This window comes from Dermacentor albipictus, chromosome 1 (genome assembly GCF_038994185.2).
Source record: "Dermacentor albipictus isolate Rhodes 1998 colony chromosome 1, USDA_Dalb.pri_finalv2, whole genome shotgun sequence".
NCBI lineage: Eukaryota > Metazoa > Arthropoda > Arachnida > Ixodida > Ixodidae > Dermacentor > Dermacentor albipictus.
In genome coordinates this window covers 23,163,884-23,182,293 of record NC_091821.1, presented here as the reverse complement: position 1 = coordinate 23,182,293, position 18,410 = coordinate 23,163,884, and the positions used below count along the sequence as shown (strand labels likewise).

At 46.9% G+C, this 18,410-nt stretch overlaps 1 protein-coding gene and 1 long non-coding RNA gene across 4 annotated transcripts in view; one reads left to right on the top strand and one right to left on the bottom strand.

The window, feature by feature from the left end:
* The window catches only part of Cad88C (cadherin 88C), a 164,722-nt gene that overhangs the window by 36,019 nt on the left and 110,293 nt on the right, over positions 1 to 18,410 (bottom strand). For all 3 annotated transcript variants that reach the window (XM_065454720.1, XM_065454722.1, XM_065454721.2), the window contains exons 3-13: positions 10,827 to 10,910; positions 10,072 to 10,223; positions 7,363 to 7,425; positions 6,448 to 6,537; positions 5,653 to 5,736; positions 5,166 to 5,291; positions 3,837 to 3,968; positions 3,446 to 3,524; positions 3,042 to 3,154; positions 1,741 to 1,938; positions 854 to 1,006 (exon numbers count right to left, since the gene is read on the bottom strand). In XM_065454720.1, the coding sequence (XP_065310792.1) occupies positions 854 to 1,006; positions 1,741 to 1,938; positions 3,042 to 3,154; positions 3,446 to 3,524; positions 3,837 to 3,968; positions 5,166 to 5,291; positions 5,653 to 5,736; positions 6,448 to 6,537; positions 7,363 to 7,425; positions 10,072 to 10,223; positions 10,827 to 10,910 (1,274 nt within the window). The remainder of the gene's footprint in view (positions 1 to 853; positions 1,007 to 1,740; positions 1,939 to 3,041; positions 3,155 to 3,445; positions 3,525 to 3,836; positions 3,969 to 5,165; positions 5,292 to 5,652; positions 5,737 to 6,447; positions 6,538 to 7,362; positions 7,426 to 10,071; positions 10,224 to 10,826; positions 10,911 to 18,410) is intronic.
* The window catches only part of LOC135920472 (uncharacterized), a 252,501-nt gene that overhangs the window by 123,875 nt on the left and 110,216 nt on the right, over positions 1 to 18,410 (top strand). The window lies entirely within an intron of this gene.

Here is an 18,410-nt window from a genome sequence, read left to right as displayed (position 1 = left end):
CTAGAAAACATTGCAATGTTTTCGAGGTACCAGAACCAGCAAGTCCAATGATTAGCACTGTGTTTTGTTTCAAAGGTGTCCCTCGTAGTTTCAAAGGTGTCCATAGCATTCTCGTAGTTTCCTGTACAAGCTAGCTAAGAAGGTTTTATGTTTAACGATCATGAAATTATTAGTTCTTGTAGTGGCGGTACTATTCGCCGTCATAATGTCCCAGAGCTCTTCAGCATTTCCAGAAGTCGTATACCACAAACGGTACCACTCCAGGAGAAATGTCGAAAAAAAAAACAGACTTCCACACTGACCTATATTAGTATTTACAAAGGATTCATGCGGCCAGATTTTAGCCGTTTTCTAATCGCCGCTTAACTATGCGTATATATCTGCCTGCCGAATTATTTCCTGTCGAGAAAAGCATCTGTACTATTACTTCATTGGTCTTGTATTTAGACGAAGACTGTGCCATTGGCTTTGTATCTGTGTCTCCGATATTGTGCCCATAATTACAAATACTTGTGTCGGGAAACGCCGCGAAGGTAAAGTGTATGAACATTATTACACATACAGTACTCGATGTACACGACGAATGTACGTAAGAGACCGAGCATCTGTTGTTTACTTCATAGCAACAGAAACTGAAGAATTAACAATTTAGGAGAGCTTCGACACACCAAGTAATTGTATCGCAGGCTGCTAGCTTCGCACCTGTATACGCGTTTTACATAGCACCTTTAGGTCAAGTTAGCAGTGCCTCGCAGAGAGAGCGGACTATAATTTAAACAAACGTTCCTTTCACGTGGGGCGGCACATAACTGCGAACAGCAGTAACCGTGTGGACTTCCTACTGCGTGCGTACCTTGAAGTTCATGACCTTGACTCGCTCGTAGTCCAAGTAATCAGGGTTTTTAACACGGATCATGAAGGAAGCCTCGTTGACACCGATGGCGGGCGTGACGTCGAAGACGCCATTGTCTTCTTGAAGGAACAGTTGGAAGGTGCCGTTGCTACCCTGCAAAGGCACGAAGCGCAGAGGGGCGTTAGCTAGGATAGTACAAAAGCTAGCATAGCTTTTCACTGGAATACAAACACTTTTGCATCATAATCGCCGCAACACCATGGCGGCACCCACATGGCCCCATCCAATTCTCGATATGCCTGCTAGGATATCGAGGCACGAATGTCGCCAGGGGTCGTTCATTGTAAAGAACATTTTGTTTCTATTCGTTTCGAACCGGCTTTAGGGTTCGATTCAAGATGCTGCCACTTCCGCCCCGGAAAGTCTCGGCGAGTTGATTATGCATGCCGAGTTAGACAGAAAGAGACAGCCTTAAAGGTTAACTTTTATTTGTTTTTCAACTTTTAGTGCGTATTTTCTTGCGTACAAGAAAAACAATGCGCTTCATGTAGGTGAGTACTCGTCTCGAACAACTCTCACTCAATGTAGTTTTTTTTTGTTTTTTTTGCGAGACTTTTAAAAAGAAAAGCATGCGATGCTACTTTCGCAATGTACCTGGCCGTATTTATGCAACTGTCGTGGCGCACTTCAAAACAACGGCGCGCAATTTGGCTTTCTCGCCCATCTTCACAACCACCACGAAGCGCCTTGCCATATGACTGATGTGTGACAGCATGTTGTTGGAACGATCGATTTCAGCCGCTGCCCGTCACAGGTGGCGCTACGAGTAGCGGTCTAATCTTTTTTCCAAGTGCTCGAGACAGCCAGTGCACGAGCCCTCAACACACCTGATCGTGGTCGAAGACCTCCGGCACGCTGTCTCCGACAAAGTTGACGGGCACGTTGATCTGCGCATTCTCGTTGATTTCGGCGATGTAGCGCCGGCTGCGGAACGCCGGCTCCTCGTCGTTCACGTCTGTCAGCAGCACTGTTACCTCGGTGCGCGTGCTCGGCGCCGGCCTCACCTTCCCGGACACCTCTTGCGCCTGTTGTGGCAGAGCGCGATACGCGCAGTAAACAAAAAGAAATACAGTTAAACCATCATTTGTGTCAAGTGGTTTATATCACATGCGTTAAGATCAGAGAGTTAATCAGAGAGTCACAGAGTTAATGATTATCATCATTATCATCATCATCATCATCACTAAAGATTGAGTCCAGAAAAAATTTCCAAGCATATGTGATGACCCCTTTGCGATCACGGACAGAGGACCTTGTTCCAGCACTGTCGGATTGCTGACATTGCCCTTCCTGTTTCTTTTCAAACTCTTTTCCAGGTATCCTCACCTGCCACGAACATCTCGATTGTATCATGTTTCCTATTCAGGGCAAGATTATCAGAGAACATAGACGTTTCCATGTTCCTGTCTGTCATCACCAATACTAAACCGTTCCGAGAATACTGAGTCTTTATAACGCTTATTTTTATGAACTCGCTGTCAATGTTCATTTCCGAGCTTTGCATTGTTGAGTCGTTGTTTCACACATTGTTCAACTGCCTGTTTTCTCCTCGGTTTTTTATTTATCTTGCGCTTTATTGTACGTACATTCTTCTTTTCATAACTCTTCTTTTTATTCAATGGGTGTTTTCTTTTACTTATATTCCTCCGCAGTTTTTATTTTGTATTTGTTTATGTTTTCAATGACGAGCACTAAGACCTCAGGGTTGCTCCTGGGCACAGTAAATCATTGATTGATTGATTGATTGATTGATTGATTGATTGATTGATTGATTGATTGATTGATTGATTGATTGATTGATTGATTGATTGATTGATTGATTGATTGATTGATTGTGCAAACATCGCAGGCAGTAGCTACGCACACTCTACGCTACTCAACTTTGGGAAACTATCAGTCATTGCTGCTTATAGTTATGGTAGCAAGAAACCATATACGATGACGGGTGCCACGACTGCTAAGAATGATTTCGGCTGTCCTCGTATCCAAAGGCACCTGGGTAGCAGAGGGAAGAGTGAAATTTTAGGTGTAGTGTAGCTTCGTTCGGTGGAGGACGCTAGGTCGACCTTACCAAAGACCTATCGAAGCAGCGCGATTGGAAGGAAAAATTGATCAAGGAAAGGCGCACCTGAACAAGTAGAATGAATGCTCCATTCCTGTTTTCGGTCGCCTCCCTGTCGAGGCGTCCTTTGACTGACACGACGCCCGTTTCACGGTCGATAGCAAACAATTCGTTGCCACCTAGTACAAATAAAGAAAAACAACCATCAGCACGCTCACCCTTCGAACATTTTTCTTCAAAGCATGTTATTCGCTTTACTTTAGAGCTTTTTTTATTATTCAGAGCGTTACAATATAAGAACACAGGTATACTCAGAAAATGAAAATGCTATTCCCTTGCTCTTCATCATATTCGCTTGCCTTCCCCCGATTAAGAATTACACTAAACAGTGACCAGTAGTGGCAGTAGTAAACGTGTGCCAAGCGGCCTTTATAAATTTTCTCTTTTTTTCTTAAGCTGTTCTCACCAACCTGAAACGATGCTGTAGTGAATAGCGTTGTTCACCCCACGGTCACCGTCCATCGCCTTCACCGTGAGCACGACAGAGTTCTTGGAAAGAAAAAAACAGAAACCAGAATTCAAACCTCCAAGCAGGTAAGTTAGCTGTCGCACAGCTGTGCCCGCACGCACGCGCACACACAAACACGGCACGCACACACGCACACATTTCGACTGGACAGCCGGAATGTAACTTAAGCTATCTCTGTGACTTTCCATGTGACAACCGGGTGTGGCTGTATCTGACATAACATAGCACGAAATCCCGTCTCTGCAAGGTTTTTCATTGCGCGAGAGTCCCCACTTTTCTTTCGGGCCATTTCTACATCTATAAGTGCTTATCTGCGTAATAATCATATTCACCAGTGGCAGATCCTCAGATATCCTGGTCACCGGAGGCACCTGGGTGAAGATGGGAGGCTGGTCCTCCACGTCATCCACCTTGACGAGCACCACGGCTGTGGCCGTGTGCCGGGGACCCGCGTTGGCACGATCCTGAAACAAATGCGCAGATGGAATCGGGAGCCCACGCATACGGCGTTTGTGTGCGGCACGCGCATTGTGTCATGTGTGGACAGAGATGGCAAGACACTGAATGCTCCTGTGGACAAAGCGGCGTGGACCAACACATCCCATATCCAGAAGCGCCCCCCCCCCCCGGCCGCTCTTCCCTTGGGGGGAAATGCTCGTGATGCTGTCAATCGGATCAACGTTGTTGTTGTTGTTGTTGTTGTTGTTGTTGTTGTTGTTGTTGTTGTTGTTGTTGTTGTTGTTGTTGTTGTTGTTGTTTACACGTGTGTGGCTCCTACCCACGATGAGCGATTGGCCAAGAAATGGGTGAATTATTCCAAATTAATATAAAGCACAAATTTCCGAATATCAAAGTTGCAACGCTCTACAACAATAACAGCCGTCACACCTCTTCTTCCTCGTTTCTCGCCGTACTCAAAAAAAGCACATTTCACAGCGTTAGAGTTGTCGAGGAAATGCTAAATATTTAAATTTAAGAAAAAAACTGTTTTCGATTATTTTGATGCAATAGAATGACAGCTAGGGTTGTAGTTTTCATTTATATTTCAGTTCGTGCTTCGTCTTTTTATGCATCTTCTCTACTTCTTCTTCTTGCGTGGGAAAATCTGCGTCAGGCAAATCCAGCTAGACGCATACGTTGCGGAGACCAGCACGCGCAACGACGTGGCTTCAGGAACAACATTTGCAATTATAGTCAAACTACGGAACTTTCAGTACGATCTAGTAGTCATTAGCGACGTCTTACAGTAAAAACGAACTTGGAGTAATTGCAGCCACCGTCAAGTTATATGGCTAGTGAGACGCGACACGAGCATAACAGTTGTCGCATGCCCTGGCTACCAGTACATTGTCATCAAATCTTTCTGCGAATAAATGACGCAAGAAAAATTAAGCCCTTTCTTGTAACGCTTCAGCCACAGGTTGGTCGGTGTGGGTGTAGCACGGTGCCCCACTGAAAATGCATAGTTCACTGGCACATGGGCGTTACGGCATGAGTGAAATTACTGCGTTGAAATACAACATTATTTGCCGATGTGTCCCTCTGTCAGGATGTAAGCGCGGATGAGAGTGGCATTAGATAATCAAAATATATGCACGCAGCGAACATGGTCACCACGTGCGGCAGTGGGAAATAAGAACTGTAATCGTGATTATCCTTACAATGGCAAGGACACGAAGTTCGTAGATGAACTTGCGCTCGTAGTCGAGTGGTCCGGTAAGCGAGATGATGCCTTTTCCTTTATCCTGGTGCACTGAGAATGTGGACGTCGTTTCCGGGTCCGTGTTCTAAAGAGAAGAGCGGAAGTCAGAACAATGCCCAACTGGGGCCAAGCAATATTCGCCATCACAATATTTCTTCTGTGCTGAATGCAAAGCTTTCTGAAACCTCATTTCCAAAACAGCGTACACTTTTGCGTTATACATGCTTCTTCCTTAGTGTGGCATATGATGTTGCTCTACCTGGCTTTCCTTTTTTTATATACGGTTTACTTCGTTACTACGCTTACATTTTTCGTTGTTCAAAAATTCCAATACGTTTAATAGGTTTCTGCAGAGCCACCCTATTTCCCCAATATTCAGGAATCGTCCTGGTGACTTCTCTTCACAAAAAAAAAATGTATTCGGAAAAAACAAGAGGAGTACTCACTTGTAGCTGATAAATAACTTGGCCGAAAGGACCTTGGTCGCGGTCGATGGCTTCAACTGTATCAATGACATGTGGTAAGGCGTCCTGCGAATTGAACATGAATGCGTTCAGCTTGCGTGAACGACCACACATTGAATTTGCATTAGCGTATTTCGAAATGCCTCATGCTATAAGTTCCAATCTGACACAGTGAGAGGTAATAGCAAATGTGGATTAGAAATTAAATAACGATGCTTACCAATGTTAATTATATATCTGCTAACGCATCGTACACGCCTCCTTCTTCGTGCGCATGTCACGCAATTCTGGAGTACTGTTTGTAATACCGTTAGCTACAAGGCATTTTTTTGTCAATTATTTTTTGCTACTGACACATGTCTACACATTCATTTAGAGCCATGTCCACTTGTGAGAATTCGCAGTGCTTTCCAAAAAACGTGGCAAGTTGTCGTGGAGTTTAGTGAATATACTGTATAGGGTGATAATCAAGCGACCTGCCGTGATGGCGTAGCGGCTTTGGCATTGCGCCGCTAAGCCCGAGGTTGCGGGATCGAATCCCGGCCACGGCAACCCAATTTCTATAGGGGCGAAATGCAAAGACGCCCGTGGGAGTACCATACATTGGGTGCACGTTAAGGAAACCCGCGCGGTCAAAATTTATCCGGGGTCGCCCATTACGGTGTGCTTCATAATCATATCGTTGTTGTGACACGGAACACCCCAGAATTTACTTAATTATCGGGATAATAAATGGCAAACTATAGAAAAATTTATTTGGAGAGAAATGGAACTCACCTCTGGAACTGTGATCGTGCTTCTGTACTGCTTGAATACTGGCTCATTGTCATTCACGTCATCGACGATTATTAACATCGTCTGTGTGATCTGTAGAAGACAAAATAAATGAATAATTGTTTTTCTGTGATATTGTTGCAACTCGAACGCGCGCGTAACGCAATGGCAACAAATTATGGCGAGAAGAAGAAACGCTGTATAACGTAGTGGCCATTACGGGATTGGTTTTCCGAGGAAACAGGTCACGCCAGTCATTTCAGTATAGCGTCGTTATTTGTTTTCCTCGTCTTTCTTTCTTTCTTGCCTGTGCTCTTGTCTTCGCTGCGACACGTTATACTTACTCCCTCAATGAGCACAGCGTCATCCTCTGCCAACAAACATCTCGGTAAAAGCGGAACGGCTGCCTCCGATACCGCGCCCAGCTACCGAAAAGTCCAGCGGGCCGTTACTTACTTATCGTTATAGTGCAGGGCAACAAAAAGCAAAAAAAAAGTTGGAGAGAGAGAGAGAGAGAGAGAAAGGAAGCAAACCCGAAACGAACAGCCTTCGGAACAAACACCGCAGACGCATCGCTTCGGCTCCTCCGAGGCGAGCCAGTTTCGTGACAGTGCGCGCGCCCAAACAGCGGCGACCGCCGGTGAAACTGGTTCCCCGCTGAACGCGGGCCAGTCCACCGGCTTTAATGCATCCCCTAAACGAACGCGTTCGGGGTTGCACTCGAAGACCCCTGCACGGAGGGTCTGGCGTACACGCGTGCGTCTGACGGCGTAACGAGGCCGAATTTGCATGCTCGCCCTACGACGGCTTACTGGCTGCGTTAGTGCCGCGCATGCGCAGGAAAGATGGGTTATAACTGTGCACGAAACAGGGATGACACGCACACACAAAATGAAACGCGGTGGTATTGGGACTTACGTATTGGCCTTCGGGCAAGCGCCCGTCCGTGAGAGTGAGGACTATGGTGTGCGAGTCCTTCACCTGAAAGAAAAAGAAGGAGAACCGGCGCCAGTACGGGCGCGTGAAATGATGGCTGGTACTTCGGCACAGACTGTGCATGCTCATGCAGAATTTTATCAGGAGCTGCGTACAGGCACTCTCGGATGCGGGGATATCATTACGTGGGCTCGTTCGGTTCATCGCCCACTTCGCGGGACTTCCGGTCAATTAACGAGCATCAACTCACTCTCGCGTAAATATATGTGCGTAGGTTCTGAACAATGAGAAAGTCTGGCGCCCAGTAGGCTCCAATAAAGTTGTCCGCACAGTCTTGTTCACGCGAGGTCACAATCGATCCGGCCATCTGTTTGAGCTCCCCTCCACAGCGTGACCCATTTAGTAGGCGCAGCTTAGACAAAGTACCTTCCACCTATGGGATCCGGTCACGCGTTTTGAATGCTGAAGCCGACTCGTGACAAGCACCAGTATGCGCCCACGCTGTGCAAGTTGTCTCTGCATACGTGATAAGTGCTCTTTGCTTAAGGCTTATCTTATAGTTCGAATGTTCTAGAAAGCAATATTGTGTTTCTGAATTGCGAGTCCCACTTTCTTTCACTTCCGCCGAATAGCTGAGTTCAATGTCCGCCCGCCATTATAATCCAAGGATGCTCCTACTTCTTCGTTTATTCCACATAATGAACACTAGCGAAAACAGTGCAATAAAAAACTGTTACAGCGCCGAATAAGCCCTGCAGTTGTGCACTGAGTATGCGCAGCTCTTTTATGTCTCATCTCATGGACAAATCTCCTCAGAGTGGGCAAATAATTGGTCCTATACTATATCAGTACCGAACTATACCTTGCGCCTTCTGAATTTCGCTAATTTCGACCCCTCTGTCGACTGTTCCCAGCGTTCGTAATGGGCTCTTTGTCGTTCTTGGCAAATTCTGTTTCTCTTCTTCGTTTGGATTGCATATCTCTTTCTATTTCGCTATTTGTGCCCCGTTTCCGCAATGCAGGTATCCCCTGCTCCCTCAGCAGCTGCTAGTTTCTAACCTTCCCGTCCCTTCCACTGTGTATTTTGTATCTCTTCATGTTTAACATACAGACTGAACGTTGTTTTCCAGATGTCGCGTGCGTTGCAGCCGGCCAGAAAGAAAAAAGATGTGAACTAAGCGCAGCAAATTCCATCCAACTTTGGCATCTGCCTTCAAATGGTTACTACGGATTTTTTTTTTATCGAAACCAACAGAAATAAGACGAAGCGCAAGGAATGTATACGCATTGTGTGCCGTGCGAATCACTCGGTAATCATGCGGAAATATCTTGCTGCGCGATGGCGAAATGTCAGGCCGATAACTCCGAGCGCCGAACGTGTTGAGATCACCGCTCCAGATCTGCGGCCATTGAGCCACCCTGCCCGAAATGGCGCGGTACCACTTCCCGCACGGAGAGGACGGAATGTGTCGCACGCACGCTGGTCGCGCCAGCCGGGCGATGCTCCCTGCGGCGACATGGACCAGATCTCAGCTCCGCGGGGTCGTGTCTCCGTAGGTGAGCGCATCAGTCTGGTTATACGCGCAGCGGGCGCGAATTCCGCTGCGCCACTGAGCCGACAGGCAAAGGAACGCCGCGTACAGTTCCGCAAATCATTTTCTTCTCAGCGTAACCGTCCTCCCACGTGCTCGACAACTAAGACGTGCATCTATTACAAATAAAGAAAAATTGTCGAGTCTCAGTTCTCTTGTAACGAATTGCAACTTACAGCCTGACTCGCACTCGGACATCTACCTTCAACCTTCGGCTCCAATTTGAGCTCAGGACGAGCCAATAGCTCCGCGGCCACAGTTCCCAGAAATCCAAGACGCGTGTATCACTGGTGCATATCGCTCTGTTATCGACGTTTACATATATAATGGCCAATATCGAGCGTTCATGCACGTTACCTGAGAGTGTGCATGCATGTTTCGTGTTCAGGAGAGTGTTGAATGTTCCTGCTTGTAGCACGGAGCCCCGCGTTTAAAAGGGTCGCGAGACCATTTGGACTATAAACCTTCCCCGTTTGAGTCGTCCCCAATCTGTCTTTGCTGTGGCTGCTTCATTGTCTTGTTCTGTTGCGTTAGAAAAGGTACATCCCCGGCCTCGCGTCTTTGTGCGAGAGAACCAGCTCAAGGGGAAAGAAACGAATAAAAAGCAAAGAAGCACACAGCATCCTTTTATTACTAGCGTGGTTGTACATGGCAGCGCACGTGTTGCAGATTCCCTACCACTTCACTATCTACCACTAACTTGTAATGACGACGTCAGTAGTAAAGCGTCAGAAGTCGCATCCTATACAAAGATGCTACTTTCTTCTCCCTTTTTTGAAAGGGAACCAAAACGACACCCACCCGAGAGTATGACGAAGCTGCAAATAGGTTGCCCAGAAAGAAATCTTCGCAGTTGAAGAATAATTCATCCTGGTGCGGCGATCGAACGCTGGACCAATGCCTTTCCGGGGCGGCCGCTCTATCATAAGAACTCACCAGGAGGCTAGCAGATCGCATATATATATATATATATATATATATATATATATATATATATATATATATATATATATATATATATATATATATATATATATATATATATATATATATATATATATATATATATATATATAGTGCGCGGAATCGGCGTGCTCACCTCTCTGTCCAGCTCGTTTCGCAGGAAGACGTCGGCTTCGGTGGCGCTCACCCGTTCGAAGCGCAGGATGTCGGGACCCTCGGGACCCTGCGCCCCGAACGTGAGCGTGTCGCCGTCCGCATCTTCGCCCCGAAGCCGGTACAGCGGCTGGCCTGCGCGACCCCCGCGCAAGTCGAAGAGTTACGCCACCGGCGCAAACAGAGGTGAGGTAAGATTGTCCACGGATAAGGCGGTACAGTACGCGCGGCACGTCAGAGGCATAAAAAAAGGAACACATTTTTTCCCCGTTTCGGTGGCCGCGAGGGACCACACAACACAAGGAAACACGGCTCAAACGCCGTGGCCCCATTCTTCTTTTTTTTTTTCCTCAAAAACCAAGCGAGTTGAAGAAGACACTGCTCGCCCCTTTTGTGCTATAATATACGTCAGGTGCAAGAAGGTCAGACCTGAAGGACAAAAACTGTTTTGTGCCGCTCCACTTAGGAAATTGGTACTACAGTGTCCGGTGATATGAATTACGTCAACTTTCCTTTATGTAACCCCGAGCAAAACCATCATTGCGTTGTGAGTCAAAGCTCAGAAAGAATCACGGACAGGAGCTGTCTTTTAGTTGTTTTCTCCCGGCATTTCGGTAGACCGCAGCAGATTGCGAAGGAGTGTCGTGCAAATTTGCTTGCGACAATTGCAAGCACATCTTCTCGATACTGCTCCGGCAAACCTATCTGCTCTGGCAGTGGACGACTCACGTGGCTTACCTAGGCTGCCCGGTCCTTCTTTGATCCTAACTACGATCTCGCTGATGCCGCCCAAGGAAAACCTTGGAAATGTGTTGCTCCCTCCTGAAACGAGAAAAGATAAAGAAAGTTGCGTCACGCTATGACGTTTAGAAACCAACTTAGCGCGGGTGTGTTTTTATTTCTTTTCTTTTTTTTACAGTTAGAGCAGCTCGTTATATCCTTCTATTTGCATTGTTTCTCCAACTGTGATGAGCTAATCACGCTATTACTGTCATCGTTTGCCGCTTAAACGGCCGCAGTTGTAACTCACGCTCCATGGCATTCTGTTGCTGAGCACGGAATCATAGGAGTTGGATTGCCGGCAGCATTCCGTTGGGGGCGGAACGCAAGAATTCTCGTTTACCTAAATTCACGGGCACCACGTTAAAGAACCGCAGCTGGTCGAGGTTTAGTCGAGGCCCGTTTGTTTGCTTAACACCGCAAGTTAACTTTTTCACTCGCCTAATCATTAGGCCGATCACCTAAATTGTTCGAAGTTTCAAAAAATATTGTATGAAAGAGCGCTTGCTACATGGACTCATAAATAATACAGTAACCATTCGCTGTCACAAATAACAAGGCGATAGTATCGTTGCGAAATATTATTATTATTATTTTATTATTATTATTATTATTATTATTATTATTATTATTATTATTATTATTATTATTATTATTATTATTATTATTATTATTATTATTATTATTATTAAAACATGTAGACAAAGCGAAAAAGAAGGTAAGTAGCAGGCTGGCAATTACCTGCCACCGGAAGAGGTACAACGACTGCCTACTCTTCAGTATGGAAGGAATAGAAACAGACATTGAAGATAGGATGTAGAAAAGAGGACACAATGAAGGTCAGGATGAACTGAAGTAAAACAGCGACAAACGATAGACCACGACAGTAGGAACGGAACAAATCACCGTAGGTGGCACAGACTTTCAAAAGTTACTCAAAAACTAAAAAAAGAACTGAAAAAAAGGTTGTAGGTTTCGTCATTCACATAATGCAAAAGAACAAAAAAGAAATATGGCAGAACCCATCTCATGATGCCTGTCGACGTTAATGCAATTTTCATTGACGCAATGTAGTGACTAGAGCGCGTAGCGGCACACTATGTTGCCAACGTCGAAACGCATCATGTATGAGGGGTGTATGCAGCCGTGACAGACAGACAGACAGAAATATGTCCTGAGACAGACAAACAGTGCCTAAAGTAGACAAAGAATGCTAATCGCGTTAAAGATCAGGCTACATGCTGGAAGCCAAGTCAGCTTCTTTTGCAAAAGATAGTCACTGCGGGTGATCCAATCACGGTTAGCAGTACTCGTGTACCATACTCGTGTCTTGCGCCTAAAACACTGTATGCGACACCACATAGGTCTACCATCTTGCGACACTGATTATGTATAAATGACATTTCTTTCACATGACGCCTTATGTTTGCATGTGTGTGTATGTATGCCTGTGCGTTCGTTTGTTTGTTTGTTTGTTTGTTTGTTTGTTTGTTTGTTTGTTTGTTTGTTTGTTTGTTTGTTTGTTTGTTTGTTTGTTTGTAACCCAGCATCATTCAACAGCGCGCCCCTACCAAGTATGTAACAAGAGAGCACAAAATGTTACAGGACAGCGCATAGTCTTCCCTAGCATCTCGCGTCGCGCATCTCGCAAGCGCGTCCCGCGACCGTCCTTAGCCACGGCGGATGGCTCGGTGAACGCCTTCAACTAAAAGCAGTGCGGCATTTGTTTCGCCTAAACGCAGCACCTCACAGCAGGGGTGATCTCCCGAGCCTCGGCGCAACGGTATATGCACGTGCCGAACCTTCGTATTCTTTGTATATCCGCTAAAGTGGTAGTGCCGTAGCCTGGCTGCCTTACATATGTTTCACTTGCATACCCATATTTCTCAACTAGTCACTGCTGTCGCAGCAAAAAGTGTTCCGAAGAACACGGCGTACAAGGACTGCTGTGGCGTATAACGCAACATTAAACTGTTATATGTACGCATAATATTAATTTACAATGGAGGCCCCGGCCTGCCCTGCAGCACTGGGCTATGGGACGGAAGCATGATTGGTACAAGGTACTAACACGGAGATAACAAAGAACAGGCGTCCGCAAGAAAAGCTCGTGCTTTACTCGCGTCGCAAATTCCAGGAAGAACAATAGAACCGCTCAAGAAGGGGTCCCTAAACGCCAGGCGTCGCAGGACCGAAACAATGGCAAGAGCCTCGAATAGACGGAGAGAGAGCGTGACACTCGGAACGCAAGAAGTTGCTGCACTCGAAATGCCTGACGCAACCTTTTGGCTGTCGGTCCCGACGGACGCCTGGGAACTTACCATTGTAGAGGTTAAGGCCAAGGCCCTTGCTGGCGTGTTTCCTGAGAAACTTTGCCGGAGATAACGTTAGCGAACAACTTTGCGACTATGTGGGGAGCGTTTGTGCAACGAAGCGTTAAAACTACCACGTCGGCGTCTAGTAGAGTCACCAGCGTCTAGCGCTGCTGCACGACATCAGAGTAAAATGCTTTCATCACATGGCGCTGATAACCGGATTCATCACCACCAACTGGATGCGCTTGGCGCACTGGACGCAGTGACCTGGCATGTTCCTTTCTCAATTTCATTCGACCAAGGCCGTTTTTTCGTGACTTCACAAGCCCGCCTTTAAAACCATTATTGCAAAGTATTACAAGCCCTACAAAAGCGAATGTGAACCGATAGATGATTCTGCAAAAACAACCTTCTCGCAACAGTCGATGCCGCAAGAATACCTAAAGCAAGCAATAAATGGAAGTGTCGGAAATATAGGCGATGAGCTCAGGAGTGTTATTTCTAAGGCACCATGCAACTGAACTTGTTGGGAGTCCCGGCCGTCTCTTCGAAGAACATTGCAAGGCAGAACGACAGGCAGTGTACCATAATGCTGCGCGCAGTGGCAGGAAGCCACTCGCAGAGGCTAGCTACGTCAGACCGAGAGAAGCTCCCAGTCGGCTCGGCAGATGAGGGCACGGCACCCGCTGCGGCACCATATCCCCCGCTGTCTCTGACCTGGCCTGGCGAGGGCCACTGCGCCGGGTGGCCGTGTGCGGCTGACGCATCCGACTTACACGGCAGTCGCGTTAGCCTATATGCGCTCGTGCGGGTTGAACAAGTCCCGTTTTCCATGCATTAGTGCAGAAATGTATTTTTAAAAATAATTCGGATAGTAGACAGGAGAAATGACCCAGCAAAATAAGATCAATCGTTGAAAGCGCCTGTCGAACGGTATCGCTTTCCCAGGGGCTACCGTTCCTACAGACATCCGATAAAAACCCAACAGAGCTCTGTTGTGCGAAGTAAGAGATCTGTTAGGTAAGGGGTTGTGTTGGGTGACTGACAGCAATAACAGAATCTCGACCGGCTTCGTTGGCCCCGACTTATTTACTGGTTCTTCTTCTCATAACTACATCACGCTCTATATGCCGCAAATGTAGGCTACATATAGCTGAAGGCACGTTAAAGAGCACCAAAATACTGTTTGATCCGACGCGTCTCACAGAGTGCGGTCGCACTGGGGAATTCAAAAACCCGCGGAAGCTTCGGCACGCTAAATTACTCACATTGCTCTCTCTCTCTCTCTCTCTCTCTGGACATAAAAGAGAGAGGGAGAGAGAGAAATGAGATGCCAGAATGCAGGGATGTTAGCCGGAAGACCGACATGCAGTTTGCTACCTTGCATTGGGGAAGGGGATACAGAAAGCTAAAGAAGAAAAGCGCACGCAGAGAGAGAGAGAGAGAGACTATCGCCATAATGAGGGCAAATAATAGTATACGTAACGCTTGGTTAAGCGCGTTTCAGATTAGACGGAAGTGTTCGCTTGGAAGTTTCCGAACACATTTCAGAACTAGTAGACCGAGAAGACGCAGCGCACCACAGACCGACGTCCTTTTATTCATCCACACATGCAACCTCCGCCCTGTCCGCCCACTCTTCGTGAATATGCAAACAACCGCACTTCAAGAGACGAAAAGTTTCGAAGATAACGCAGCATAACGGGACAGCGCTCAAAGACAAATAGGTAGGCGCGTTTTCATGGGCTCTTCCTACGCAACTTGAGCCCGCTGCAGAGTTTCGCTGTTTACAATTTCCAGACGCAAAACAAGGCAGACGAGGCTTATAGGTTGCGAAACTGAACCGAGCTCTTGCTTGGGTGTAAGGGAAGTCGAACAAAACTACCAAGCGCGCTCGGACCTAACGTATATATGAACTCGACGTTGAAGCGCGACATATAGCGCTAAGCCCAAAAGCACTGCCCTTCCGTCGCCCTGCTTGACGTATGTACTCGTACACTAGTCCCGGCGGCATCATGAGCCGTGCACGCCGAGGAAATAAAAGCAGCAGAGGGGATGTGGTGGTTGGCGCGCTGCAAACGAAAGCCGCGGGCTGCTGAAGCCGCCACGCAGGCGAGCGAAGAGGAGCCGCACATCCCGCATGCACTAGTCGGGCGGGCGAGGCGGAATCAACAACTCGCTCGGACCAGGAAAGAGGAATCGGGGGCATTCAGTGCCCGTACCTGTGTACTAGTACGACCATCGGCGGCCTGCTCCGGCTGCTTCCGCGCCGAGACAGCCAGCGGTGAAGAAGAAGAGAACCCGTTTTCGGAGGGAGGGCACCCCCCCCCCCCCCCGAGCTCAGCACGTGGTCGCTACGAAGAGGAAGCACCAGGGGCGGCCGTAAAAAAGAAAGACGCCACCGGTGAATAAAGAGCCGGCCGCAGAAGGCGCCTTTGACGCAGATCCACCCTGCGGTGGCTCGTGCGCTGTGCAGGGCGGACACGGACTTGCCGCGATGGGGCACCGAGCGAGCGACCGCCCTGCACAATGTGACGACGCGCGCCCACCGTCTTGGCGGTTTGAGCTGCGGGCGTCGCCGTCCGAGCAGTGCGGCCGACTCCAACGCACTGCGGTGGCGCAGCCATGCCGTCCAGTCCCCGAGATAGAAGATACATGGGTCTTTGACGAGCGTACATTGTGTCAGCACTCACACAGTGAATGCGAAGCTTCCCCGCTTTAATTTTTTTTTTTTTGGGGGGGGGGGGGGGAGGGGGCTATTTGAAGTGATTTACTCTCGTGGACGTTACAGCTCGCGCAGCGCCTCGTAAGAATTTGACACACTATGCACACATCGAGCGCAGGTTGCGGCGTGAAAGGCGGAGTTAGATTCAGGCCGGCCAGATGCCGCTCCCAGGCAGAGTCCGCGGCCAGATATCTTCATTTCCAAGTTGAAGGGGCCTCTGCCCCAGCTCGCACTGTCTATAGCCTGAGTCTGTCGTGCACCGAGCCGCACCTCAGCACGCGTAACCGCCGCGTGACGGTAGGCTGGGTGCCGAGCAAGAAGCAAGCGATCACAGTTATTTTGAGCTCGAGCGTGAGATTAGGAGATCAATTAATTTGTTGGCGCGCACGCTCACCGCTTCACGTGTGTCTGAGAAGGCACACGGCAAGCATCCAGCGTTGCTCTGTATCGTTCGCGCGCAGCGAACTGCGAATAATTAAACGCACGTATTCGCGTGCCGCCTCCTAACGCCGCAGTCGAGAAGCCTCTGCAGGGAGACCAAATTGTAGCTCAGCTGTCTACTGCTGGCTTTAGCAATAGGGAACACACTGCTGTTGCTTCTGACCCCGCCAGTGACGTCACAATGGTTTGACCGTAGAGTCTTGCTCTTATTTTATATAATTTTCTAGGTCAAGCGCTCAGTTGGCGCTAGCTTGATCGGGTCAATAGGCGCTTCGATGAACCAATATGAGCGTTCCTTTTTTTTTTCTTTTTTACAAATACTGCAGGCCCTATTCGGGTCCAAGCAGGGGTGGTTATATCAATGGTAATAAATAAGACTAGAAATAGAAAAAAAATTATAAATACAGAACAATAAAAAATACAGGGACATCAACATTTGCAATTTATAATAATCAACATTAAGTACGAAGTAGGAACAATAGTTCTAGTTCGCAACTCGACGACAAAGTAGTGATAAACAATGAACATAAACAGATCACTCAATTCAGCACTTTACCTAATTTTAATACAACACGTACACGAGAATTTATTAGTTTCCTTCCTTGTGTGCAGGACGCTATTAATCATAAGAAAAATTATTCACAAGGTCAACAAACAATTGTGGTGTGTTAGCGTTAACTACTTTTTCGGTAATTTATTCCATAATAAAATAGCATGAGGAAACAGGGAATAGTGATGTATGTTAAGGTAACTGAATGGTTGCCTAACTGTTTTGTTGTGTTGTGTACGGTCAAAGCGCATTGACGGCTCGGTTATGTGACGTTCACGCGGTATTTTAATGCGACCAAAGCCAGGGAAAACACGGGGAAGGCGGGAGATGGAAATTCAAGATGATGAGCGAAACGAGAACAAGGTGAACGAAGGAGCCCGTTTGGACAAGTGGACTTGTCTTCTTCAAGGCGACATATGCTTTCTTCGCCACGGTATATATAGGTGGGGTTCTTCTAAAGGGGAGAGGGCGTAAGGCGGGTGGATGCGGCAACGAGCGAAGGTGTGTTAGCGGCGGTAAAGCTGATAGATAAATTTTAATCTGGACGCCATTCTGCGATGACCGAGTTTTTTCATCTTTGCCCTATCGCGAAGGATTCACACTCTCGAGAAACGCGAACAGGTAAAATAGATAAGCCTCAAGGCCAAGTTATTCACCCTTTCTAGTTTTTTTTAATTAAATATTGTTGATACGGACACCAGATTAGGTCCGCGTATTCCAGTTTTGGCCTGATGAGAGCTTTGTATGCTGTTACCTTACAGCGGGTGAGTCATGACATAGTTTCCGTTTTAAAAATACCAGTTTTTTCAGTGCGTTACTGCAAAAACTATCTATATGGGGTTCCCAACTTTAGTTACTCGTGAGTGCAACACCCAATACTTCACTTGCCGTGTTTTTCTAACATAAGCATTTTTAATGGTGTAAGCAAATTCTAAACACTCTTTTTTGTTACTAAATGTTATTCTCGCCGTTTTCGAAGTATTCAGATTTAAACCCAATTTGTCACACCGCACACTGATTGAATGCAATGCACCATTTAGTCTGACTTGATCAGAGTTTTGATTTAGGCTGGTATAAGCAACACAATCGTCCGCAAGAAGTCGGATCTTTACGAGTAGTTTCACTGATAAATAGATATCATTGATATAAACCAAAAACAACACTGGACCGAGCACCCACCCTTGTGGCACTCCAGAGTGTCTACATCTAGTATATCAGAGGTGCAGTCATTAACAGCCACATATTGTTTCCTTGAAGCTAAGTAGCATGCTAGCCAGCGAACAATGTGTTCAATACCAATAGCATGCAGTTTAGTTACTAAATCATCATGCGCAACAACATCAAGCGCTTTAGAAAAGTCTAAAAACACTGCGTCAATTTGACTCTTCATACTTAGTGAATTTACGAAATTATCGGTTATCGACATAAAAAGCGCTTGTGTCTAGTCCTTGGTACTTTGTGGTTGCATGTGTTTGCGCTGTTACAACATTTATGTCAAGTATGCACCAACT